Here is a 24,671-nt window from a genome sequence, read left to right on the forward strand (position 1 = left end):
TTTCAGCGGACCAACGTGCTGTGCTACGTCCACTAATTACGCACCTACTTGCCTACCTACCTAGTACCTAGTACTAGGGGGCCTACCTGGATGCCTTGGCCCCCGACAGTGTCTACAGCCGGTGCGGCGCAACCTCCAGCTGGAAACCCCTCAGGTCATATCACCACCAACCAGCCCGCCTGGCGGCGGGCAACAGGTTGCTCCGGATCCTGAAAGTATACCACCTCCCTAGAGTGGACGGCTGTAGAAGATCACACCTCCTTTACCTCTTTGGCGAGTTGCGTATCTTATTGGCAAAGTCAGTGCCAGTTCCCCGTACTAACGCAAGCAGGGAACATTCAACCCATTGTCGGCGTGAAACCCAAATTCGAAGCTGCTTCCAACGCAGGTATTGAAAAATGTTCGTCTGATTTACACTCTACCATCCGCCACTCGCATCTTTTGGTAAACCACGGACCCTCCTTCGTTCTACCTGCCTCCGCCAACAAAGGAACTGTTTCTAGGGGGGGAGACTAGTATACATGACAAGACGTTGCGGCCGGCCCCCTGTGCTTAGCGGCGCACCTTGGTCTCCGCCGGGGGGTCATAGGCCAGCTTCCTCGACTTCAGCCACGCCCACTTGTGTCGCTTGACGTAGACGCTGATGGCCCAGAGGACCGAGGAGACAACCAGAACCTTCATGCCCATCTTCTTGCGATCGTCCATCTCGGGCTCCGCAGCCCAGTTGAGGAACTCGACGACGTCCTTGGCCATCTGCGATGTCGAGGCGGGGGTGCCGTCCTCGTACTCGACGAGGCCATCGTACAGGACACGGGCCATGCCAATGCCGGTGCCGGGGAAGTAAGGGTTGAAGTTCATGCCGGGGGCGACCTGGGCGCCGGCAGGGGGCTCCTCGGGGTAGCCGGTCAGCAGGCTGAAGATGTAGTCGCAGCCACCGTGGCGGCCCTTGACGATCAAGCTCAGGTCCGGGGGCAGGGCGCCGTTGTTGGCGAACCGGGCAGCCTCCTCGTTCTTGTAGGGCGCAGGGATATAGTCGGCGAGCTTGCCGGGGCGCATCTGGATCTCGCCCTGCTCATCCGGCTCACCGGGGTACTCGTTCTCCTCGGCCATGGCCTTGGCCTCATCGACGGTCAGGACGGTGCCGACCAATGACCGATAGGGGATTCGGTCCAGGGAGTGGCAGCTGGCGCAGACTTCGCGGTAGACCTGGAAACCTCGGCGGAGACTGTCTAGTGTAAGCAAAGGGTCGTGTCCACGCCTCGCGAGGGCGGCCATGTCCTTACGCCTGGTGGTCAAAGGTCTTGAACCATTGCTGATGAACCCAAGGGTAGTGCGTGGCGTGCAGGCTGTGGGAATCGTTAGCCATCTGGGCCCATCGTGCTGGCGAGATGGTTGCCGCGGTTTATGCCGCACGCGTGGAGCGTGAGCAGCGTAATGCGAACCACCATCCCCCTGGTGTCCTCGGAGAATTGCACGTACCCCTCCTCGGCAGGCGTAGCAGCGTGAGCGACGGGTCCGTAAAGATGATAGTACCAAGCCAGGGAGCCGGCGGCGACGGTGGTCGAGGCGATGGCAGCGAAGTTCAATCGCGCAGGGGCGGCCTCACCGGCAGCGCCCGAGCTGGTCGAAGCGGCGCGCTACAGAGACAGCATTGTCAGTAAGAAGTCAATTGACATTCAGCAATGTCGAGGCGCGATGCCGTGTCGTCCCTGGCGCCGGGGCGGTCGAGTCGTCGGTGGTGGTGATTTCCCTCGGCAAACGGGTGGGAGGGAGCTGGGGGGCAGCCTCAGGCAATTCCGTGGCATCTGCGTACCTTGGAGATGGTGGTCGCGCCATTTCGCAGCCCATTGAGGGCGCGCGTCGAGCGCAAGCAGGACCTTGCCAGCATAATTCGCGAGCTATACTGTTGCCGCAAGGGGGGGGCCGCAATCACGATGGGGGACGGCGATTCGGACGAGGTTATGGCTCGAGGTCGGAGGGCGAAAAGGCTCTCTGGAGGTCACGGGCTTGCAGGCGAAAACTTCCGAAATCGAACCTCGCTGATTGGCTTCGGCTGCAGTCACGTGCACCTTGAGAGCGCAGGCCGCGACCTTTACCGCCGTGGCTGGTGTCGCAGATGGACAGCTCCGGCCAAGCCACACATCATTACCTTATGTAATCAGCCGAGAGACGGAGGGTTCGCGCCACACACCCGCAATATGCCGTTAAAGCCACAGACGCACCACACTCTTTGGGTCCCCTGTCTGGGTCAAATTTCGAGATAAAGACCTGAATGGAGTCGTTGCCCCGCCCCCACCATATAAACAGAGTCAACATCCCCCTTGTCGCCACAGCGGACATTTTGCTGCCGTCGTCCGTCCCTCCCTTCCTCGTCCCGGCCCTTGCATCACTTGAGGCTCTCCGCAGCTCACTTGCTCTGCTAAGCATCCTATCATCATGGCCGACACCAAGAAGCTCTTCTCCCTCGAGGCCAGGGGCCTCAAACTAGACACCGCCGCCGACGTCGAGGCCCACATTGCCGACCTGCGCGCCAACGACGTCGAGGAGGTTCGACTGCTGGGCAACACGCTGGGCGTCGGGGCCTGCAAGCTCCTCGGTGAGGTGCTGGCTACCAAGAAGAACCTGAGGGTAAGAAGGGCTGCTCCGGAACGGACTCCGTAGACCATCATGATCATGAGCGCTAACCAAACACACGCAGGTCGCCAACCTCGCCGACATCTTCACCGGCCGACTGCTGTCCGAGATCCCCGAAGCCCTCTCTCACCTCCTCACCTCTATCCTCAACCTCCCGAAGCTCAACACCATCAATCTCAACGATAACGCATTCGGCCTTAACACGCAGGCGCCGCTCGTCGCTTTCCTCGCCGCCCACGTCCCCTTGCAGCATCTCTACCTCAACAACAACGGTCTGGGCCCGCACGCCGGCATCCTCGTCGCCGACGCCCTGTCAGAGCTGCACTCCAAGAAGTCAGCCGTCCGCAAGGAAGGCAATGAGGTGCCAGACCTGGAGACGGTCATCTGCGGGCGCAATCGCCTAGAGAATGGCAGCATGACGGCATGGGCCAAGGCCTTCAGCCTGCACAACAAAGTCCAGGAGGTCAAGATGGTTCAAAACGGCATTCGCCAGGAGGGCATCTCGCACCTCATCAGTGAGGGCCTAAGCCACGCCACAGAGCTGAGAGTGCTCGATCTCCAGGATAACACTTTCACCCTCATGGGAGCAAAGGCTCTCGCCAAGGTGGCCCCCACATGGACGGTGATCCGGGAGCTCGGCGTTGGAGACTCGTTGTTGAGCGCAAAGGGCGGCGTGCTCTTGGCCGATGCCTTGGCCCAAGGAAAGAATCAGAAGCTTGAGACCCTGCGCCTTCAGTACAACGACATCACGACTGCCGGCGTCAAGGGTCTCGCTTCCGCCGCCAAGGACGCCCTCCCGGCGCTCAGGAGAATCGAGCTCAACGGCAACAAGTTCTCGGAAGGGGATGAGTCCATTGTCATCCTGCAGGAGCTCCTCGACGAGCGCAAGGAGAATCTCGCCGGCGACGTCGTTATCGAGGACGAGTGGGGTGTCGACAGCCTCAGCGATCTCGAAGAAGAGAGCGAGGCCGAAGAGGAGGAAGAGGAGGAAGAGGAGGTTGAGCCCGAGGAGAGAGCTGAGAAGCTCATCAAGGAAGCTGAGGAGGCTCAAGAAGAGCCCGTCGTCCAGCTCAAGGACAAAGAGGTCGAGGAACTGGCCAAGAAGCTGGAGAAGACGGAGATTTAGTGTTCCACGAAGGATGGCTAGACCACATTGCACGATCAGAAAGACATTATATACATAGCTAGAGCGAACAGGGAATTGATACCCGTTGATGATCACGTTGCGGTCAAAATGGCCAACAGTATGAGTAAAATTGTACGCTCTCTATTGCACTGCATGTATCTTGTTTGTGGGCTACGACTCGTCGACGGTAAAGACAGCGTCTTCGAAGCAGGAGAGCCTCCGATAGGGGAATATGGAAGGGCATTACATACCTCTAGCTATCTTACTGTATCGCAGAACCAATCTCTAGACACTCTTGTTAGTCCACGCTGGCTGTTGGATGACGAGACTGGAGAGTGCGGTGAGGGGTGGAGGAAGAAGTGAACAGGCAAAAGACACATCCGCAGCGCCATCCCAACGTGAACAGAGCCTAAAGGCGACCTTGTTGCCTTCCAAAACAGCACATGCGCAGCATGCCCCCCCATTACGACCTCCACCCAGCCCATCCACCCGCCCAGTTCTGTCACGGCTATCTGGCTTGCTGGTGACTGCACCTATTCGTGCATGTTGAATTGTTCCAGGCGCTCCTTACATGACGTCCATCGCGTCCATGTCTCCCGCCACACGCGACTGCTCAAACGCGCCGTACTGTGTCGCCATGTCCATCTGTTGCTGCTGTCGAACGTAGTCTGGGCCGAGATAAACAGGGTCGGTGGCTGGTGTGTAGCTGGGGCCGGCCACGGTCGTCCCGAAATGGCTGTACACGCTCCTAGGCATGGTATCAACGATGTTGCGTTCAGTCTCCCGCCGCATAAGCTCCTGATAGCCCGAGACCATATAAGGCTCAGTGTCGCGAGCCTCGTGAGTCCATCGTCCATCGCCAGTCTGCACCGGAGTGCCGTCCAGGCTCATTGCTTGGTCCTGCTGGTGCTGTTCGAGGCGCAGGCGAGCGAACTGCTCTTCCTGTTCAAGAGTTGTGCTGTTCCATGCCAGTGAGTGGATATCCTCTGCTCTGCTTGGGGGACAGATTTTCCAGAGCTCAATAAGGCGGAGTTTCTGGGGCTCGTCGGCAATGCGAAAGAGCTGCACCTGTGCAGGCGTCAAACTAGCGACGTCTATACCAAAGCGGCGGAGTATCATTTCAAACGAATCCGCCCGACCCTGGGGGGGCTCTGACGATGGACGTTCGGCCAGAACCGACGACGTGCTCTGGTGCTCCGCGGCTTGCTCCGCGGCGACTGGTTTCGCGACATGAGCGGAGTGATGGTAGTGCTGTGAGATGGAGTAAACGATCGGTGGCGACTGGACTGGAAGAGCGGGCTCGGGCTCCTGCCGGGACGAGTCCTTAGCTGCGGCGGCACGGAGCTCCGGGTTGAGGGTCAGATTGCGTGAGAACAGAGATGCAAGATCCTCGTGGACCTGCTGCGCGTTTTGCTGCATGGCTGCTGCCGTCGAACGGTCCCGGCGGCGCAAGTAACGTCTTCTGGCGGATGTCTTCCACGGCGAGACACTGGACAAGCGAAGCGACAACTGTTTCGGGCTTTCAGCGTGACACGACCACGAACTCGGAAATTCATGGGAACCATACCACCAACCTAAGATGGACTAACGCCGAACCTCTTTAGGGATATGGTGTTCCGAAATGCCAGTGTAAAGAAGATGCCACAAGGCCAGGACACTTGGTTTGGTAGAAGCAGCGAGAGCTGTTTGGTTGTGTCGGGCGTGTGCGCGAGTTGGGTATCAAGAAACGAGCAAGTGCCAGCGAGCGGCAGGGCAGCTGGCGGAGCAAACGAATATATTCAGTGATTCACTAAGCTACAGGCCAACGGGTTAAAAGCCAGACCGAGCCGTCGTTTGCGATGAGAGAAGCAGGAGCGAAAGGGGAGAGGGGGGAGGCAGAGCAGTCGAGGCTCACAGCAATATAAAGCAGATGGTGGTGTTTCGGCCCGCAGCGGTCTTGCAGAGCTGGTCCGCTGTGAGAGCCCCTTGCCTTGCAGCAGGCAGGCGTCGTCGGCCCAGGCTCACTTGTTGGCCGGGATGGAGGGGTTCGGTGGGCGGAGGACACGCCGTTGTGGGACCTGAAGCCAGGGTCGGGATCCAGGGTGGGGTGGACAGGCGGCGGACAACGGCCCAAAGTGCTGCTGCGTGAATGTCGGTGACGGTTGGTTCGGCGAAAGCAAGTAAGCGGTTGACACGGATACTGCACGTTGGAGAAGAACCAAGAGAGTCGAGCGAAAAGGGAGTGAGGCACGTAGCTATTGCCGTGAGTTTTTCGAAGAAATAGATGACGGGGCGATTATTTCAGGGAGTGGTGAGGCGGTCATGGAGGGGGAGGGATGGGGGAGGGATGGGGGACCCTGGCGGGAAGGAGGGACCAGCCCAGGCCGTGACGGAGGGGCAGGCGCCTGTGACGCAAGACACTTTGGGCCTCAACCGTCTACGTAGCGTAGGGACAACTAAAAACTCGCGCCAGACAGACCCGTGTGTGTGTCACGGGATGCACCTGCCTGGCGCGTGTGGCTTCGGGCCCTTGACTCAGATGGCATCAGACGACTTGCCGCTGGAATGATGACGTTTGTCTCGCCTCTTCATCACTCGTTCTACCATGTCGTGTCGTATCGTGTCTGTGCAGGATATTCAAGTCTCAACGGGTCCGCGCTCGGCCATGGCTCGGCGGCCATGTCCAGCGTGCGCGCTATAATCTTGTGTGGTGTCCGCACAATGTCCGTGTAAATGAAGGGCCCCCCCCCCCTTCCTCCCAATATCTGACATGTGTGTGCCATCCACGAGCTGTAAAGATGCACGCATGCCCCTCATTGAGCCCTGCAAGATCCTGCCGCCGTCTTTGTCCGGGCGCCCTCCATTATGCCGCCAGCAAAGTATTCGGTGGCAGCGCCCCTCCAGAAAGAAGTCGTCGCCCATCCGCTTCGCCCGTCTCGTCTGGCATCTGAAACCAGGTCGTGCCGGACAAGTCGCGACAGGGCACGCGCCGCGTTTGTGCACTCACCGCTCCCCGGCATCTGATGGGTTGCTTCGTAGATTAGCATCAGTCTAATAAACCTGAGCCTGGCTTGGATGGATGCCTTGGGTGCCGGTCACTGGAGATGAGATTGGAAAGGGGGAGGGGGGCCCTCCTCCCAACCTGCCTGAGCCGTCTGTGGGCCACACACACATCTACATACCTTACGCACTGGCCGGCCATCTGTCCGACCGCCCGGACGTCGTCATGGGCTGTAATTGCATCACAACGGTCATTATCAATCCGTCCAGACAGCTGAACGCGACACCAGGCACACGCTCCCAAAGCGACCGCGACGGCAACTCCCATATCACTCTACCAGAACCCGGCGCCTTGTGTGAAACTGTCGGTCGATCAACGAGCCCCCAAACGCTCGCTCTGCCGCAAAGTCGTCCCAAGTTTGTGATGCCACGCCATTCCAGAAAGCCGACCCCTCCAGCCGGAGGGGACATGCATGCATGTGCAGGGGTGGAGGGCGTGTCTCTCGCCGTTGCGTTGCGTTGCGTTTGGGTCGACGCGCCACCGCGTTGACAAGCCACACCCGATATCCAGATCCATCCGCACACCAGCCACGGCCGGGTCGATCTGTGGCTGTGGCTGTGGCTGTGCGCTGGTCGTGGCTGGAGCACCCTTTCGCGCCTGAGGCACTCATTCGCAGGCTAGGCGGCCAGCCTCGCGCGCCAGCGCCTGCAACACGCAGCTCTTGGGCTGCCTGGTGAGCTACCGCCGTCAATGAAGCTCCATCCATCCAAGCCCACGACCTCATACCGCTATCCGCATCTGACCCTCCCGACACCGCACAACCACCATTGACACAGCCCGCGAGCCGCTGGAATAAGCCTCTCTCGAGAGCTCTTCGGCCATCATGGTGAGATCCTCTTCGCTTTCCTGTCCGATAAATCTAGCTACATGCAGGGAAGCTGACGTGAATTGTGCTCCCGCAGACGTCCATAGGCACGGGCTACGATCTCCTCAACTCCATCTTCTCTCCCGACGGCCGGAACTTCCAGGTCGAGTACGCAGTCAAGGCGGTAGAGAATGGCGGCACGTCGATCGGCATCCGGTGCAAGGACGGCGTCGTCCTGGCCGTCGAGAAGGTCGTCGGGTCCAAGCTGCTGAAGCCGGGAGCGAACAAGCGCATTGCCACCATTGACAGCCACGTCGGAGCCGTATGACTGCCCCCTCGTCCCCTCCAACCCCCCATCGCGTGCCGCGTGGTGCAGTCTAGTAACCATGAGCCTGCAGGTGTACTCTGGCATGGTCCCCGATGGCCGCCACTTCGTTGACCGGGCCCGAGACGAGTCCCAGAGCTGGCGCCAAAACTTCAAGACCCCGATCCCCACAGCCGACCTGGCCTCCCGCATGGGCGGCTACCTGCAAGCCTACACCATGTACGGCTCCGTCCGGCCGTTCGGCATCACCGCCATCGTCGGCGGCGTCGACACCTCCGAGGACACGCCTGTCGACGGCGAGGTCGGCTCCGGCCCCAAGTGCGGCGCCGGCGGCAAGGTCCCCGGAAAGCACGGCGGGCCCTTCCTCTACATGATTGAGCCGAGCGGCCTATACTGGGGGTATTACGGCGCGGCGACGGGCAAGGGCCGCCAGGCTGCCAAGGCGGAGCTGGAGAAGCTGGACCTGCCCGCCGGCAACATCACGATACACGAGGCCGTCAAGGAGGCGGCGCGCATCATCTACGTGGCGTCAAAGGACAACAAGGACAAGGATTTTGAGCTGGAGATGACGTGGATCAGCGGCGCCGACGGTCCCACCAAGGGCCGCCACCAGGAGGTGCCCAAGGAGCTGCGAGAGGAGGCCGAAAGATTAGCAAAGGCTGAGGACGACTCGGACGATGACGATGAGAACGACAAGAAGGACGAGGACAAGATGGAGGAATAGAGAGGGGCTCTGAATGTGGAAGCGAGACATGTACTATCACAATGCAAATGGCAGGTTCATAGAATAATGCTTGCACTAGTTGGGACTCGCTTGGGATGGGAGCAAAGTGGCTGTTGGCGCGTCGCCGCCATCATCGTGATATTATGTCTATCTATTCCATACAGTTCTATGTTTGCGATATACAGCTCTTTAGGCATGGGTATCAAGTTCAATGGCGCGCTTGCGACGCCTGATTCTGGCACCAATTGTTCCAGTCGGCAAAGAAGGACGTCTGGAGATGGACCTCCCCGAGCACCCAGCCGGACTGAGTCTTGGCATACACGGCCGCAATCTGCCTGATGGCGTCCTTGTCCGCGGCGAACATGGCGGACGCGACGATGAGGCTCGCAGCGCTGGCCGCCTTGGCGTACGCATGCGAGTTGTCCTTGCCCGCCTCGTCGTGCACCTCGACCAGCAGCGGGAGGAGGTCATCGGCGGCCGGCTGGGCCTTGTCCTCGCCGGCGCCGTCGCGACCCGCCCTGGCCTTGCGGAGGCCACGCTGGAAGCCGAGGATGATCTCGCAGGCGCGGCTGGCGAGCGGCTTGGTCGAGGTGGTGCGCATGAGGCCGAGAAGCGGGACGAGGAGGGAGAAGGCGAGGGGGTTGAGGGCCTCGTTGCGGACGTAAATGTCGAGCAGGTCCAGGATTCTGTGCTTGAAGTTGACGACGGACTGCTTGGCGTCCTTCTTCTGCTTCTTGCTGTTGTCCGGATGAGCTTTGACACGCTGCTTGAAGACCTCGGCGAGCTTCTCGTCGAGAGCCAGCATCTCCGAGTCGGACATGTCGCCGTCCGAGGCTGACTCGACGGCATCTGCGTCCTTGTCGAGGCGATGGCTCTTGAGGATGGCGCCCACGAGCTCATCGAGATCTTGCGGTTCTTGTTTCTCGGCAGCACCCCCCTCACCTCCCTCGTCTTCGTCCTCTTCCTCGTCACCATCATCCTCGTCGTCACCTCCGCTCTCATCGCCGCCTTCGCCAGCAAGACCAACAAACTCCACATCAGAGTCGATCTCAACGTCAGAGATTTCCTCAACGCTGTTCTCCCCATCAGAGGATCCGTCCTCGTCCGCGTCCACGTCCATGGCGTCATCCTCCGTGTTGAAAAGTTCCTTTTGGCCCTTGGTGCTCTCGCCAGATGCGAGGGGGCCAGTCAGCAGCTCGAGGCCCTCGGCGGAGATCTGGCTGGTGAAGGCGTCGAACACCTGTTGAGACACCTGCCTCATTAAAGACGATGGGCGCGCAACCATTGAAAGCAGGATCTCGACCAGAAGCTCCGAGCTGCCCTCGCTCTTGTCGCCGACACTGCCTGACCTGAGTCTCTCGTAGAACTGCGCCAGGTCGTTCAACACTTCCATTGCATCAGGATCCTCGTTGTACAACTGGAAAATAGAGATGGCGTGTAGCATAGCCAAGCCCTGCGCCAAGCTTTGGTCGTCTTTGCTTTTTGATTTTCGCTTCAAGAGCTTGTTCATTCTCGCCAATGCGTCGTTCATGGCCACTTTGATATCGTCTGCCATGTTTCTTGACGCCGGGTCGATGGAGGCGATTGCATTGCAGAAAACACTGAAGTCGTCGGCATTACGAGTCAAGCGGGCAAGCGATGACTCGATTCGGGACCGACAGAGCTCCCGGATCTGATCTGTCAGGGCATCCTCAGGAATACTCTTGGGGGTCGAGTACGCCAAGGCTGAGAGCTCCTGGAGCACCGGGCCAAAAGAAGAACCATGCTTCGAATCCGATGAAGCTTCTGCAGAGCTTGATGCGAACGCGTTGAGAACCTTGGCCAGGTAGTCGGCGTAGACTCGGAGGATAGCCTTGGCCTCGTCACTGTCCTTTTTCTTCAGTGTCGCCAAAGGCAGACGGATGACTACCAGCGAATCCTGTGCGTTGTCGCGGCTGATGTTTTGTAAAAGCCTGTCGACGGTCTTGGTGCTCGTGCGCTGGTCGAAGTTGTAGGCGCCGTTATTCCCCAGCAAGCTTCCAAGGATGACGGGGAGGGTATTGGGATGTTGAGAAACCACGTTCTCAATAGCTCGGAGCGCTTTCACGGCGGCCCTGTGCAAATACCTATCCTCCTTAGCAGCCTGGTTGATCAGGCATGTCATGAAATTTTTGGTAAACAGGCATTGCAGCTTGTCATGATGGCCAACCAGTGCCTCGAGCAGCTTCTGGAAGACCATGAACCCCTTGAACTTCTGGCCATCTGTTGCATTTTTGGAAAACAAGCCATCTATTCAACGGTCAGCTATTGCGTCACACACCAGAAAAGAGAACGGGCAGCCTGACCATCGATGACGCGGTTGTAAAACTGGGAAAGGCCGTCCGTATCTGCGGCTGCGCCGCCCTTTACGTAGCACCCGATGATGATGTCCCAAACAAAGTGCAGCTGCGCTGTCCAGCTCGCCTGTTTGCCGTTGTTCTGTGACTTTTCGTTGGATTCCTTGTTCGAGTCCTTGAAGCTTTCCTTGAGGACGGCAGCCAGGTCGCCGAGGGACTTGGTGGAAAGGGGGTGCTGCCATGGCTTCAGCTTGATGTCGGAGTAGCGATTCAGCGCAACGAGCCAAGCAGCGACGCCTTCTGGGGTCTTGGCCAAGCCTGCATCCGCGACCTTGAGCAGCGTGGCCTCGGCCTCCTTTCTGCTCGACTGCTCGAGGGCCTGCACCAAGACCCACCCGCACTGCGAGCGCAGCCAGATCTTCTTGTTGCTGAGCTTCAGCAGCAGATCCAGCACGGAGTGCCACCTTGATATATCCGAAAATAGTGTCCGTGACCGCACAAAGCATTCTAGTCCAAAGAGTTGGCCAAAGTAGTGATCGCGCTCCTCCTGGCCGGGAATGTTGCCGATGGCCTGCGTCTTGTCCACCAGCAAGCCCAGGACCTTTTCAAAAGTGAGGTCTGGATACTTGGATCCCAGCTTTGAATCCTCCGCAAAAAGCTGCCCCAGGATCTCGGCGATTACGAGGCTGAATCCGATCCGAGAAGCATTGCGACCGCTCGCGAGGCCCCGGAAGAGTCGTCGATCAAGATGTCGCAGCAGAACGGCTTCCGGCACGCCATCCCCGCCCAGGAGGCTCGATACGATGCAGTCGGCGGCCTCTATGCGTTCACCGTCATCTTCACTCCCAAGGAGCTCGTATAGGGCAGCCTCTCGCCTGCGATCCTCTCCGGTTGGTGTCTCGACGAATGGCTTCTTTTCAAAGCTCGGTTTCACGGTGGCGTTTCGTCCGTTGAGTTTCGCGTCATTCTTAGCCTTTTTTGTGGCATTCGAGCCGGGATTGGCGCCGTCTTTGGGTCCTCTCTTACGCTTGCCGGCCATTGCTTCGTTGATTGGGTTTAAGACGCAAAGATGGGCGATTGCCGTCGCTGGCGATGGCGCATCGCACTCTCGCGCGTCGACTCAGAAAATATTGCGCCGCCCCAGACCGCCTTGGTGCCGGCGGCCCACCCCCACTACGAGCCCCACCGGGGGACGTCAGATCAGTCATGTGTGGGCGCAGCACCGACTTTCAGTTGTCAACGGAGCGACTGCCTTACCCTGCAGTAGACATGGCAGTTCAAGCTCTCGAGATTCTTGACTCGGTGACCATCAGGCCACGTCGTTTGGCATCCCCCTTTCCCCCCCGCTCGGGAGGGGGATCCGGGCAAGAGAAAGAGAGAAAACTGCGAAGCGAAATGAGGCAGAAGAAACCCACGCCCGCTAGCATCTTCCCCAGTGGCCCCAACGGCAGAAATTTTGGTCCCTGACTCTGGTTCTTGCATGGGGCTGGACGTATCGATACGCTCTGGACGGGGGCACAGGGTCCAGTGTCTCCAGTTGGACCCCGATGCCACCGCCTGGACCAGACGGGGGACTCGGGAGTGACGGTTGTCCTTTGCAGCCGTGGAGACGGTGACGGGTTATGAACGACATGCACCGGGGTCGGTCATAGGGGTCCCGGGTGCAACGACCACGCGCACCGAGGCTTGCACGAAACACAGGCTGGCCGTCACCAATCACCGCATCCCACGGAGCTGACATGCTCACTTGACAACACCCTAACCTGGTACCTGCGGGTGCCAGGGACCAGAGTAAAAGGAGCAACGGATGAGCACAGGAGCCCACCGCCACGGCCTGCGTACAGACGGCCGGACATTTGACACCGAGACCGAGTAGCACGTACGCCGCACACACCTGCCCACCCGCGCAACAGATATGCAACACGGTAGTTACTTGATCGCCGGACAAGGTAATAATGGGGCAGGCGGCCAGCCCGCACGGAGCCCGTTGCCCAGGCAAACCTCCCATGTCTTGGGTTCGACGAGAGACTGTAAGCGAGCGAGACCCTTGCGATTTGCTGCGAACCGGGCCCGTTGGCCGGCGAAGGCGCACAGGGCGACTGGTTGCCGTGTCGGGGTTCCAGAACATTGGTCCCCTCCGTACTTTGCACGAAGCAAGCATGTTACCCGTCACGCAGACATCGGGGTCGTCGACCGATCGGCCTCGCCTCGTGTCTTGTGCGATGGCCCCAGATGTGAGTGATGGCCGTCAATGGTCTCTACCGCCACGTCCCTGAGACGCTCATCATCATGGCGGGAGGGCACTTTGCTGACGGGGTGACTGACTGACAGGTTGGCCGGGGGCTTCTTCTGCTATGCGCGGCCCCTGAAGTTGCTGCCTGGACCGGCCCAGAGCCAGAGGCGTCAGAGGGATGCGGCTGAATGCGAACCCGGAGGCGCTGGTTTTGATTCACGCTGGATAATTGTCTACCAACCTACCAACCTAGGTAGGTATCAAATACTGAAGAGGGCGTATTCCCGGAGTGCGTTCCGCTCGCAGGCATGGGGTTCACCTTGGCGCTGCAACAAATTGCGAAGTGCTAACTTAGTAGTGATTGACGTACCTTGGGCTAATGTACACCACGGGTATGCCCTGCACTGTGCTGTGCAGTGCTGTTCCTGCAGCTTTTTCTGCAGAGCAAAAACGTTGTACTTACTGTACAAAGCGGTGCATTTCCCTCTGCCCATTTGGTTGGTCGCTGCTGGCACGTCAGTCCAGCGACCCTGGAGACGAAAAAGGCGGGGCGCATCGGACCGGTGTCGAACATTGATCCCCTCCCTCCTCGGACGGGGCCGGCATGTCCAAGCACGTGACATCGTGGCAGATGGCGTTGCCGGGCGGGGTAAGCGACGCGAAAAAAACCAGGCACCGGGCGCTTTGTTTACTTTGGCAAGCGCGTCTTTTTTTCTCCCGTTTACTTGTCGAGCCAAGGCGGGACAAGAAAAACGCGCCGTGTGCGCCCGCCCGCCGGCTGCTTCACCAAGAGGGCATCCTGGCTGCTTCTCAAACAACCCAATGCACGATGGCAAGCCTCAGACTCTCTGTGTGACCATCCGGCTTTGCTCACTCGCTCCCTCACCTGCCATTCAGGAGCTTCTTTGCTTTCCCACCCACGGAGCTGCTGTGCCAGGCAGGGGGGGTTCCTTGGGACCAGGCCACCTGACGAGGCGATGCAAGCGGGGTTCTGTCGCCGACCGCTTCTTGTGCCCGCATTCGGAAACACGAAATGCGGTGCCCCCCCCCGGATCAGCCCAGCTGAGGGAGCTCAGTGCTGACGCAGAGGGCGGTGCTTCGGCGATTGATTGGGCGGGCGTCCGACGGTTCGGCACCACCCCGTGGGCAGCGGGCGCGCGGTCCAGAGGGGCAGCGGTGGCGGCGACTCCGGCGGCTGCATGAGGCCAGCGCAAGCGTCCGTGATGACGATTTCAGCAGGAGCATGGAAGTAAACAAAGAAGTCACGCTATTGCAACGGGTGCAGGCGCGCATTGTCGATAGCGCACGGCACCGCTACGTGTAGGCGGCGCTTACGTTGGTGATGGTTGATGATGTGACGAGAGCGCCCACGCCGCAGCGGGGATGCCATGAGGGACGGGTCCGGCGGGCGCCAGGCGGTGCGATGCGGTACAACCGTACAGTGCAACGCTGGGGGAGGGTGGCTTTGTGATGACGATCATCCCGGATCTTCCGTTGACCAAAAAAAGAAAACAAGTACTATCACTGATAGAAACCTGAGCCAAGCAGCCGCATGACGTCGGCCTCACCCGTTCTGAACCCGCTGGCAGGCGATGGGATCGGGATCACGAGTGCTTCATCGACGATGGGACGCGTTTGGGACGCCGCACATATCCTCGCTGGCCCATTGATCGCACGGCCGCAATCCCTCCAACTCGCGTGAACCCTGTCGAGTCAACGTCATGCCGCCAATGCTGCCCCAGGCCAAACCGGGAGCTCGCTCCAACCCGCCCAGGTCGCAAGCCTACCCCGACCTGCTGGCTACCTAGTCCAGTGACTGCTCCAAACCGCCCTAAAACCGTCAACCACCGAGGCGGACGGACAATCGTCTTCAAGCTGCCGGTGCGGGAAAATTGAATTGTCTGCGGACGAGCGTGGTGCGACTGCACTCTTCCGAGCAAACAGTGTTGCCCTGTGCTAAAAAAAAAAAACACACACAACAGCCTGGGCCGTGCAGTCTGACCCATTTGGATAAGCTTTGTTTACCGGGAAACGTCGTGGAGAGCTCTGACCAGGCCGGAGCGGAGCGACGCCGCTGGCACAAGTCATGGTCGGCGTGCGGCTCGTCGCGGCCGCTCTGTGTTGGAGACTTCCAAGTTGGGGGGCGGCAGGTAAAGGTATAAGCAGGCGGCGGAGAACGTGCCTAGTGCCGACGCACGAGTAAGTACGTACCTATATGTACACATCCATGCAGACATTGCGGGTATGCACACGTTCAAGGCAGCATACTGTTCATTCATGATCCGTTCGTGTACGGAGTACGTCCGTGCCTCATATATACGGAGTATGCAACTTTAAACGAGACGGCGCTTAGGAACCGGCAGTGCGTCAAATATCGTCAGGGAGACTCAGTCCCCACGCGCTACAGGCGATGCACAGTCGTATGAGTGATTCACCTGCCTCCACATCGAGATCCACGACATCGGGAGAGGTATTGTCGCGTGCGAGCAGCGAAAAATTCGGCCTGGCGTCACCAGGCAGGTGAGACCTGTGTCTGGCCAGTGTCGGCCAGCCGGACGGGCCACAAAGCAAGCGTCCGAATCGCCAGCATCATGCAGGGCGCTGGCGCCACGACGCAAGGGCGACGGCGCTTCCAAGGGAGAGCGAGAACGGGAGGGTCTGTCTGCTCAGATTAACAGAGACAGAAAAAGACCCTGATGAGAGCGTTGGACCCAACGATTGCGCCCGCCCGCTGATTCGCCGCGCATGCTTCGCACACAAAGAGCTCGCGACAAATCTCGAACGATTGTTCGTTTTGTCGCTTCATGCCCCCGGACTTGGGACGAGTTGCGCACGTCCAGCCCGTCTGTCTCAACTCGGCAGCGGCGTCTCGCGGTGGGCATGGACAGCCCGCCCGGCGGCATGCACATCGGGTGAATCGCATCCGGCACGCGGCTCGGGGACCACTCCGGCGGGGGTGGGCGGACAGCACGCGAGCTGGAATTCTGCTGTAATGACAGATCTCGGGTGCCTTTGCTCACTGCGCCTGAATCGCATCGAGGCCAGAGGCGGCGACAATTTTGACAGTCTGTTCGCGCGTGCAGGCGCCTGGCACTCGACTGCTGGTCAGGACGATGGGAAAGGATAGACGGATGGGTGGATGGATGGATATCTGATGGGTGCATAGCACGATGGGATGGCAGGCATGATGCAGCTGTGCTGTGCAGACCAGGTGCAGAAAGCACTGCCAGATGCACTCCCAGTGCTGACTAGCTCGACATGATGCTCGTGCTAATATAATTAAGCGCCCTCAAAGTGGATGGGCACCGGCAAGGGCAAGTAGGGTGAGGAGCGACTGGCGGCCATGATTCGCTCGAGAGATGGCCTCGGCAGGGCAAGGCAAGGGTTGAGCAAATCCGTTGCGGCGACGAGGGAGAGAGAATGACGCTTTTGGCCTGGGCGCCGCCCCACCCTTTGCTGAGCAACGAGCTGGAGCTCTCCCTGTTTAGCTCCGAAGCTGGGGCTCTAGGCTGTCCAGGGCGAGCGAGGCCGAGTCCTGCCCCTGCCCTGGTGAGTGACGTGTGAGTGAGCCCAGGTGGTTGCCCTGCCCTGCCCTGCCCTGCCCTGCCCTGCCCGACCCCGTGCTGTGCTGCGCTGCCCGTGCCCGCTGCTGTGCTGCTGCGTTTGGTTCCCCACGGTGCCTGCCAGGACGCCCGAAAGCAGCTCTGCTAAGGTTGTACGAGCAAGGTAGTACCCGGCCCAGGGCCCGCCGCCCGGGCAGGGCAGGCTGGGGCTGGGGCCAGTGAGGTGCTCGAGTACCTGAAAGGTGGGGTTGAGAGACAAAGCGAGTCGTTCCAGCAAGCGTCTACCACCCCCGCCGCAACCGCCGCGGAAGGCTCACCTGGCAACTCTCGGTGGGCCCCCGTTGGTCGGGTACCTGGTTGGGATCAGGGCAGCTGAGATACCCGAGGCGTCGCTTGTCTCTTAACCGCCCACCTCGAGCGGACCCATGTCAGTCAGCGAGTCTGTCCTGCCTTTGAGTGAGAGAGGTGTGCAGTCATCGCTGGCAGTCCCTGCCCGCATTCATTGAAACTTGCGACTCTGGCCTTGGTTCTTGCATACAGAATACCTCATGATGTGTTGTGACCCGCATGGCGCTCGTCGTAACAAACTCAATCGGCCATCATCGACACCGGTCGCCGCCAGCGCGGGCTACTAACTACTACTAGGTACCTACCGGCGGCCCGCCCTGCAGCCTGCGTTGATGTGTGTTATAGTGCTTGCTTGCTCGAATGACCGACGAGCCCCCGACAGGTCCGCCCGCCGGTGAGGTGGGTGAGGTACCGACACAAGGTACGCACACCTAGTATGTACAACCGTACCTCACATTCGTCTGGGTGTGGCGACGGGGCAAGGAGCGCCGTACTGTATCACCCCGTTGCCAGATTCGTGCCCGTGTCCCGTCGGCATGCAGCCTTCTCGTCGAGGGTCAGCGCCTTAGTAGACGATGTGATGCTGCCCTGCCCTGAGGTGAGTAGTTGGCTCATTCGCTCCATTGCTCCCGCCGCTGGGCAAAGGTCAGCAGCTCACGACAGTACCCCAGCCCAGCCCGGCCTAGCCCAGCCCAGTAGCATCCCACCTCACAGGACAGGACAGGCATGCCACACACCCGCGTGGGGCATGGTGCCTGCCCCGGCCCGACACCCCTCCCCACCTGGCCAGGCAACCTGGAACCCCAGCAGCGCCGTCCGTCTCACAGGGCTCCGGGGCTCCCTGGGTTCCATCCATCCATGCCCCTCCTTCCTGAGGTGCCTCAACTGCCTTGACAATTCGGGCTGCTGCCGTTGCCGTGACCGACCGTGGACGACGCCCCGGCTCCTGGCACCCGACAAGCAAAGCACAAGCGGGCACCACTACGCAACGCAACGCAACGCAGCGCACTGTACTGCACTGCACTGCATCGCGCCGCGCCGCATCAGCATCGACCGGTGGCACAAAGCACGTCCACCCGAGCTGCACAGGTTCCAGGGCAACCACCCACCTGCCTCACTGACTGAGGCAAGGCCACTGACGGCATTGGACCGCCCACGTCCCGGACTTGCCCTCCTCCCCCCACCCAGTTCAGGTGCGGCGGGACGAAGTACCTCTCCTCTTGTGCCTGCTGTGCGCGGTACCTCCCTGCCGTACCTGCCCTGGCCGGGATCCATCGCTCTCTCTTACTCTTCTTCAGGGCTGACCTCAGTCACCCCCAGCAACGTCCATCTCCATCCTTCCCAGCGCTCGTTCCGTTGCACGGCCCTTCAAAAGCCGTTGCTCCCTCACCCACCTTCGTTTCCCTTCCCCTTCCCAGGCGGTCCAGCTTTGCGTGCATCCTTCGCCTTGCACGGCAAACGAAGACGGGAAGAACCTAATAGGGTAGGGGAGAGCGTTTCGGTCCTTTGGCTGCTTCGTCTTCTTTCCATAGTGTCGTCCAAACCCCACCCTCTTCTCTGTGTCTTCCTGCTCGCTGGTAGATACCGGACTCAACCTCGACGTCTCGCGAAATTCGAAACTCACACGCGACCCGGGCAGGACGTTGGACCTACTCCGGCGCCCTACGGCAAGCGTCTCGACAACCTGACGATCCTCTGCATGCAAGCGCAGCCCGCAGCTGGCACTTCCTTCTCTAGGCCTCCTCGAGCTTGGAATCCGCCCACCACTCGCTGGTGTTGCTGCTGCTGCTGCTCCTGACGATAATTGCAACCGCCTCCCAACTACGACCGTTGCCCACGCCCGAAGCGTTCGTTCCCTTACCGACTTGCAAATGCCCTCGCTACGATTATAAGTACCTACAATCCCTCTTCACACCAAGGACAGGTTTGGACCTGGGCTCTAGGAGGGGACCGGCGCTTGACTAGCTGCAATCTGCACAGGGCTCTCTGCAGCTCGGCAACCCGGCCCTCCTCCCCTTCTTTGTCCATACCTCTGTCCCGTCCGTGAACGGTCACGGCTCCTGTTGCCGTGGCACCGGGGACTCCCAATCAGCAGCTGCTTCTCGTTCTGTCACCATCTAGCAGCAGTGGCAGAGCCTTTCTTGCCTGTCGACTCGTCACGCACGAGTCTTCGGCAAGCCGCGATCCCTCGCCGCCATGGAAGCCTCTTCGCCGTTGGCGGCCTTGCACCGCCCCATGATGCCTGCCCCTTCTTGGGGCGGCCGTGACATCTTCAGACCTCGCCCGCGTTCGCTGTACTCGAGTGGCTCTGCTGTTAGCGGCTCTTTCAGCCTTCGTGAGCAGCTGCACCGCGGCGGTGCTGACTACTTCAATGTCAAAGATGTTCGAGGCAGTTCGCCAGCTGCGAGCCTGGCGGCCGACCTGTCGCAGAACTTCCGTCTTGACAATGAAGCAAGGTATGCGCCTATCTATCCGCATGCATTAGTCGCACCGCTCATCTCAACGTTTGCAGCCCCCAGTTTCCTACTCCTCGAAGGGCACTTTTCACAGCCAACGTCATGGCGGGCATGGAGCATAGACGTAAGTATACTTCACTTGCATTGACTCCTTCTTTCTCTTGCGCTTCTCGCACCATGCTCACTCCCGACCAGAATTCGTCACCACGCCTCCCTTGCCTTCCTCTTCACCAGGGCCGGCTCCCTTGACCGAGCTGATGGAGGTGTCTCCCCTGCCGCACAAGACGCCGTTTGCCTCCGCCCAAATCGAGATCACGTCCCCAACGCCCATCTCTACACCTACAGTTGACGACGATGACAATGATGATGAGATGATGCTCGATTCTCCAGCTCCAATTACTCGTCAAGGCTCCTTGGAGCCGCCCAAACCTCTAGTGGCTGAGTCAGTCCCATCCAAGCATTCCGTCCATCCCCACAGCATCTGTACTGACAATTCTCATCAGTCGCAAGATCGCGGCTCCACGACGCCCCTCTCTTAGCCGGATGAAGGGGTTAACCACCAGCGCCATCCCTGGAAGAGCGCAGACCGATACACAGCTCCCATCGTTTCAATTTGGGGCCGATACGAGCATGAGCTACTCGACGTCGAACCTCTCTCTTGGCGAGTGCTTCGAGAACACGTCTCCTCCTCAAGACCGCAGGCCGAACTCCGCCAACAGCCCATGTGCCTCAATTGCAATGGGCAACCGTGCTCGCCCGCTGTTCACAGGTGTGACGGGAGCCATCGGCCACCGCCATGCCTCACCAATGAACAGCCACTCCAGACGACAGTCAAATCCGTTCTTGAGGAACCGCAAACAGTTTCGCCGCTCCCTGAGCATGTTCGAGCATCCTGCTGAGCTCATGAAGGGGAAGCCAGAAGGCGAGGAGGCCAATGTATCTTCGCTGAAGTCCGTCATGGACATTGAGGAGGCTCACGAGCCCCTGCTGCCTCATTTTCTCCCGGAGGACCCAACGGATACGATCCCGCGCATCTCCAAGGAGACTTTTCTGGACGTTTTGGATGGGAAGTTTGCCGACCAATTCGACCAGAAGATGGTCATTGACTGCAGATTCGAGTACGAGTACGAGGGTGGCCATATCGATGGAGCTGTCAACCACAACGACAAGGAGCTCCTTGCGTCACAGCTCTTCCAGACGCCCATGGACGGCCGTACACTGCTCATCTTCCACTGCGAATATTCGGCCCATCGTGCCCCTCTCATGGCGCGTCATATCCGTTCCGAGGATCGCACTGTCAATGCTGAGCACTACCCACGACTGACCTACCCCGAGGTCTACATTCTTGACGGCGGTTACAGCGGTTTCTTCGCCGATTTCCGAAGTCGCTGCTACCCCCCCGAATACGTTGAGATGAACGACGAAAAGCATCAACGCACCTGCGAGCGCGAAATGGGCCGCCTGAAGGCTCGCAAGGGCCTGGGTCGAGCGCAAACGTTTGCCTTCGGACAGAGGGAACCCTGTGTTAACGACTCTCCCACGGCTCCAACTCGTCCGGCATCCCGCATCGCGTCTATTCCTACACTTGGACACTCGCCAATGCCCAATAACGAACGATCACCCGCGCGCCGCATGGCGTCTTACTAGTTGGCACACCTTGCCTTCACTATTCCCGCTCGTCACTGCCTGTCGCGCAGCTGACGAAGCTGACTGGACCGTCTCCACCTTTGCTTGTTCACCATCTTCCTTGTTCACACGTCATCCCACCCGGGTGGCGCCTCCGAAACGACTCGATTTGTCTTGCATCGCCTTGCATCACCGAACCGTCAAATGGCCACCTACGTGCCGTCGAAATACAGTCGCGTCAACGCGGCGCGATGCACTGCGACATTGTGTCGCTTTGAAAGCGTGGCCGTGGAGCCATGGCCTTGCCTCGGTTCAACGCCCTTGCAGTCTCATTTGACTTGCATTGCTCCGGCGCTTGACTGCTGGCGGGTCTGAAACATGTCCCGGGAGTCGGGCTCCCTTGGCGATGTTCAGACATTTCCGCGTTTCTTTCGATTTTCGGCGTCTTTCACTCATCGCCCTGCCTCTGGAGCACAGTCGGCGCTTGAAACTTTGACTTTGACGCCATCAGCCAGTCTCCCTTTTTCCTCATGTCCTGCCCAATACGAATCTTTGGGATCATCCCAACGACACATCGCACATCACACATTGCCAAGCGACAGACAAGCAACCCCCTGGCGCATGCTTCCGAGACCACCAGCAATTGCCACTACTACAGCTTTCCTTATAACAATTGATGGGCGGCATACCCCTCGCGCTAATCGCGCGTCGATACCCCATACGACGACATGTATTTCCTTTAATTGTTCATACTTCCTCGGGGCTGAAACCCACTGAAGCTATTCTTCTTGATGAGCCACGGCGTGTAAACCATAGCGCGCATGTTTTTGTTTTGCAAGACTAGCTGACCACCCATGGACGAAGAAGGTGTGGTTGAGAAGTTGGCCCGAAAGGGCTGCTGGTTGTACATAACTGGAAAAACCTTTGATGCGGATCGCAATCTGCCCAGGTTTGGCTCATAGCTAGTGACCGAGGAACATAAGCGCAAAAAAAGTTCTAAAATTACATATCGGCTCCGTAGCTCAAGCCATTCGAGAGATGTGCATGTGTTGGCTCCGGGCAGCTGAATGCAAGTTAGGCATGCCAGCCACCACGGCATCTACGCCCTGTCGCCACACGAAGAGCACGGTGCACGATACCCGTCTATAATGAGATTTATGTTGCTGAGACTTCAGCTGCCAAGGCTACACATGTTTTGGCCCGCTCCGTGGAGTTCTTTCTCTACCGTCGGTGGAGGTTATCCGGCCGAGAAACATGACCTTTCATGACTGCGGGTGCGCCAGCATTCCAGATCTGGAACTCCTCAGCCGCTGTGATAAAGCCTCAGCGCCAACCCAAAACTCTAATCGAAATATGAAATGTCCCTGCCCAACGCCGAGCCAATGCGATAAGAACTGCGAGAAAATCGCCGAGGAAGTAGCCCCGTCCGCTCTAGCCTAGATGAGCGACGCGGGCGACCGTGCGAGACTCTACCGAACACCAGTTTCTGGACGGGAATTCATTCAGCGGATGCGAGCCAGCTGGTAAGATGACCAGAGACGGATACGGTCCAAAGGGATGTGTGTGTGTGTGTGTGTGTCGTGCGCGCGCGACTGGAAAAGCTGAATGCGCCGCCCTACTCGAGCGTAAAGTCCCACTCTTTGAAGGCGGAGCGGAAGGCCTCGACGTCGCGCTTCTCCTCCACCTCGGTCTGGGCGCAGTCCTGCCAGGTGAAGCGGGCCTCGAGACCCAGGAGCTTGGCGAGGACGCGGCGGCCGAACTGGAGGTTGAAGCGCAGGTCCTGGGGCAGCGGCATGACGAGGGACGTGCCCTTAATGCGGTCCTCGCCGTCGTCTGCCCAGAGCCACACGCGGAAGAAGTCGCCGTAGGCGGCCTGATCGCCGAGCGCGAGGTCGCGTGACTTGAGGGGCGGGTAGCGCTCGTTCTCGGCCTCGACGCGGAAGGCGGCCTCGGCGACGCCCTTGCGAATCAGGTCCGCGGGCACGGCGACGAGCTGCCAGTGGAGGTGGACGTTGCTGTCGCGGCTGATCTCCCAGGTCACGGTGCCGAGCTTGTGCGAGGAGCGACTGGCGATCATGGCTTGCAGCGACTCGCGGAATCGCGTCATCTCCTTGTACGTCTTGACGGCCTCGCCTTCTGGCTCGTCTGTGGGTCCCATGCTGGGAATGGTGGGGACATGAGGCAGCGGGATGATAATGAAGTGGCCGGGGAAGTCGAGGCCTTGTTTGGAAAAGGTATCGGATGTCGGTAGGGGGCCCTTGGCGGTCGTGAGGTAGGCGTCGTCGGCGATGCTGCAGCACATATGCGCCGAGATGTTGGGGTTGGACAAGCAAAAGTAGCACTGGCTGGGGCCCGGAGGCGGCGATGCGGCCCGCCGGCGCTTGTTGCGGCGGCCGTGGTGGTCATCGTGATGCCCGAACCGGCTATAGCCGCTGTCCTCGCGGTCGCGCTTCGCTTGGGCCGGCGCGAAGGGGGACCTGGTAGCACCCGGCGCGGGCGTCGTGTCCGACTTGTTCAGGGCAAAGGCATACATGGCTTTCGCCTTGGCGTCGTTGCCATAGGGCGCCATGGAGATAAAGCGAGTCACGGCAATCTCATCCGTGCTGCTGCTGGTGGGATGTAAGAATGGCTCCCTCTCGTAGAAGAAGACGCCGGGCGAGGCGGTGATGTGGTATCGGGGCTTGAGCGCCGCGCAGAGGTCGGCAATGGACCTTGTGCTTTGGATCGCGGCTTGTTGCGCGGGCTCCAGGGCCACCTTGGACCCTCGCCAGACATCGGCAGGCCACATGGACGTCAAGAGAATGTCGGCGGTGTTTGCGCCGCGGAGGGCCTTGGCGTCATCCTCAGTATGGAACGGCAAGTGCTGCTCCTTTGACTGCCCGCCAACCAGTTTCGCGTCCAAGAGGCCGCCGAGAGCAACGACCCGGATGCCCTCTGACGTCTTGGTGATGCTGCGCTTGCCGAGGCAGTGCAGGTTCGGGCAGATTTCCTCATCGGCTTCGACCCTGGCGGCGATGCGCGCGGGCAGAGGGTGCGTGCCGATGGCAAAGTACGTGGGCAGCGGCACCTCCAGCGCGCCGCTCAGCAGCGATGATATCGCATCGTCGTCGGTTTCGGGCGTGAAGACGTCTCCGGTGAGGATGGCGAGGGAGAAGCTGTTCTTTGCGTGGAGCGTGGCCAGCTTCTTGAAGGCGGCGTCGACCTGGCCGTTGAGGCTGCCGAGCACGATTCTGCACGGTCATTATCGTCAGCAATGCATAACACACACACACACGGACACACGACGGCGACTTTGCACGCACATTTTCGGAGGAGCAGCCATCGCATTGCCCTCGTCGTGACCTGTGACCCTCAGTTGCTCTGCCGGGCGGTGATGACGTTGGAGGCGGGTGGAGGAGCGAGGCCTGGAATTGGCCTGTCGTTGAAGCTGCGAGGCGCCCCGGGAAAGAAGGCGATAAGCAGTTTGCGCGCGCGGC

At 59.7% G+C, this 24,671-nt stretch overlaps 7 protein-coding genes across 7 annotated transcripts; 3 read left to right on the top strand and 4 right to left on the bottom strand.

The window, feature by feature from the left end:
• Positions 1-362: 362 nt before the first annotated feature.
• Positions 363-1,989, bottom strand: CYT1 (cytochrome c1). The gene is made up of 4 exons (XM_047982438.1): positions 1,814-1,989; positions 1,480-1,637; positions 1,284-1,346; positions 363-1,225 (listed from the first exon to the last, which is right to left on the bottom strand). The coding sequence occupies exons 1-4, from the start codon at positions 1,886-1,888 to the stop codon at positions 553-555; spliced, it is 969 nt and encodes a 322-aa protein (XP_047838403.1). The 5' UTR covers positions 1,889-1,989; the 3' UTR covers positions 363-552.
• Positions 1,990-2,309: 320 nt separating this feature from the next.
• rna1 (Ran GAP Rna1) lies at positions 2,310-3,845 on the top strand. The gene is made up of 2 exons (XM_047982439.1): positions 2,310-2,628; positions 2,699-3,845. The coding sequence occupies exons 1-2, from the start codon at positions 2,437-2,439 to the stop codon at positions 3,758-3,760; spliced, it is 1,254 nt and encodes a 417-aa protein (XP_047838404.1). The 5' UTR covers positions 2,310-2,436; the 3' UTR covers positions 3,761-3,845.
• A 16-nt stretch (positions 3,846-3,861) lies between these two features.
• On the bottom strand, positions 3,862-6,053 carry JDV02_001502 (uncharacterized protein). The gene is made up of 2 exons (XM_047982440.1): positions 5,655-6,053; positions 3,862-5,554 (listed from the first exon to the last, which is right to left on the bottom strand). Exon 2 carries the CDS (start codon positions 5,177-5,179, stop codon positions 4,328-4,330), a length of 852 nt encoding a protein of 283 aa, XP_047838405.1. The 5' UTR covers positions 5,180-5,554; positions 5,655-6,053; the 3' UTR covers positions 3,862-4,327.
• Positions 6,054-7,509: 1,456 nt separating this feature from the next.
• Positions 7,510-8,854, top strand: PRE10 (Proteasome endopeptidase complex). Its single transcript, XM_047982441.1, has 3 exons — positions 7,510-7,626; positions 7,703-7,927; positions 8,004-8,854. The coding sequence occupies exons 1-3, from the start codon at positions 7,624-7,626 to the stop codon at positions 8,652-8,654; spliced, it is 879 nt and encodes a 292-aa protein (XP_047838406.1). The 5' UTR covers positions 7,510-7,623; the 3' UTR covers positions 8,655-8,854.
• On the bottom strand, positions 8,761-12,075 carry POL5 (DNA-directed DNA polymerase). The gene is made up of 2 exons (XM_047982442.1): positions 10,979-12,075; positions 8,761-10,922 (listed from the first exon to the last, which is right to left on the bottom strand). Exons 1-2 carry the CDS (start codon positions 12,006-12,008, stop codon positions 8,863-8,865), a joined length of 3,090 nt encoding a protein of 1,029 aa, XP_047838407.1. The 5' UTR covers positions 12,009-12,075; the 3' UTR covers positions 8,761-8,862.
• Positions 12,076-18,009: 5,934 nt separating this feature from the next.
• On the top strand, positions 18,010-22,339 carry MIH1 (Protein-tyrosine-phosphatase). The gene is made up of 4 exons (XM_047982443.1): positions 18,010-19,569; positions 19,626-19,693; positions 19,765-20,011; positions 20,073-22,339. Exons 1-4 carry the CDS (start codon positions 19,310-19,312, stop codon positions 21,214-21,216), a joined length of 1,719 nt encoding a protein of 572 aa, XP_047838408.1. The 5' UTR covers positions 18,010-19,309; the 3' UTR covers positions 21,217-22,339.
• JDV02_001506 (uncharacterized protein) lies at positions 21,831-24,616 on the bottom strand. Its single transcript, XM_047982444.1, has 2 exons — positions 24,498-24,616; positions 21,831-24,425 (listed from the first exon to the last, which is right to left on the bottom strand). The coding sequence occupies exons 1-2, from the start codon at positions 24,515-24,517 to the stop codon at positions 22,811-22,813; spliced, it is 1,635 nt and encodes a 544-aa protein (XP_047838409.1). The 5' UTR covers positions 24,518-24,616; the 3' UTR covers positions 21,831-22,810.
• Positions 24,617-24,671: the final 55 nt, after the last annotated feature.

This window comes from Purpureocillium takamizusanense, chromosome 1, assembly GCF_022605165.1.
Source record: "Purpureocillium takamizusanense chromosome 1, complete sequence".
In the NCBI taxonomy this organism is placed as follows: Eukaryota; Fungi; Ascomycota; class Sordariomycetes; order Hypocreales; family Ophiocordycipitaceae; genus Purpureocillium; species Purpureocillium takamizusanense.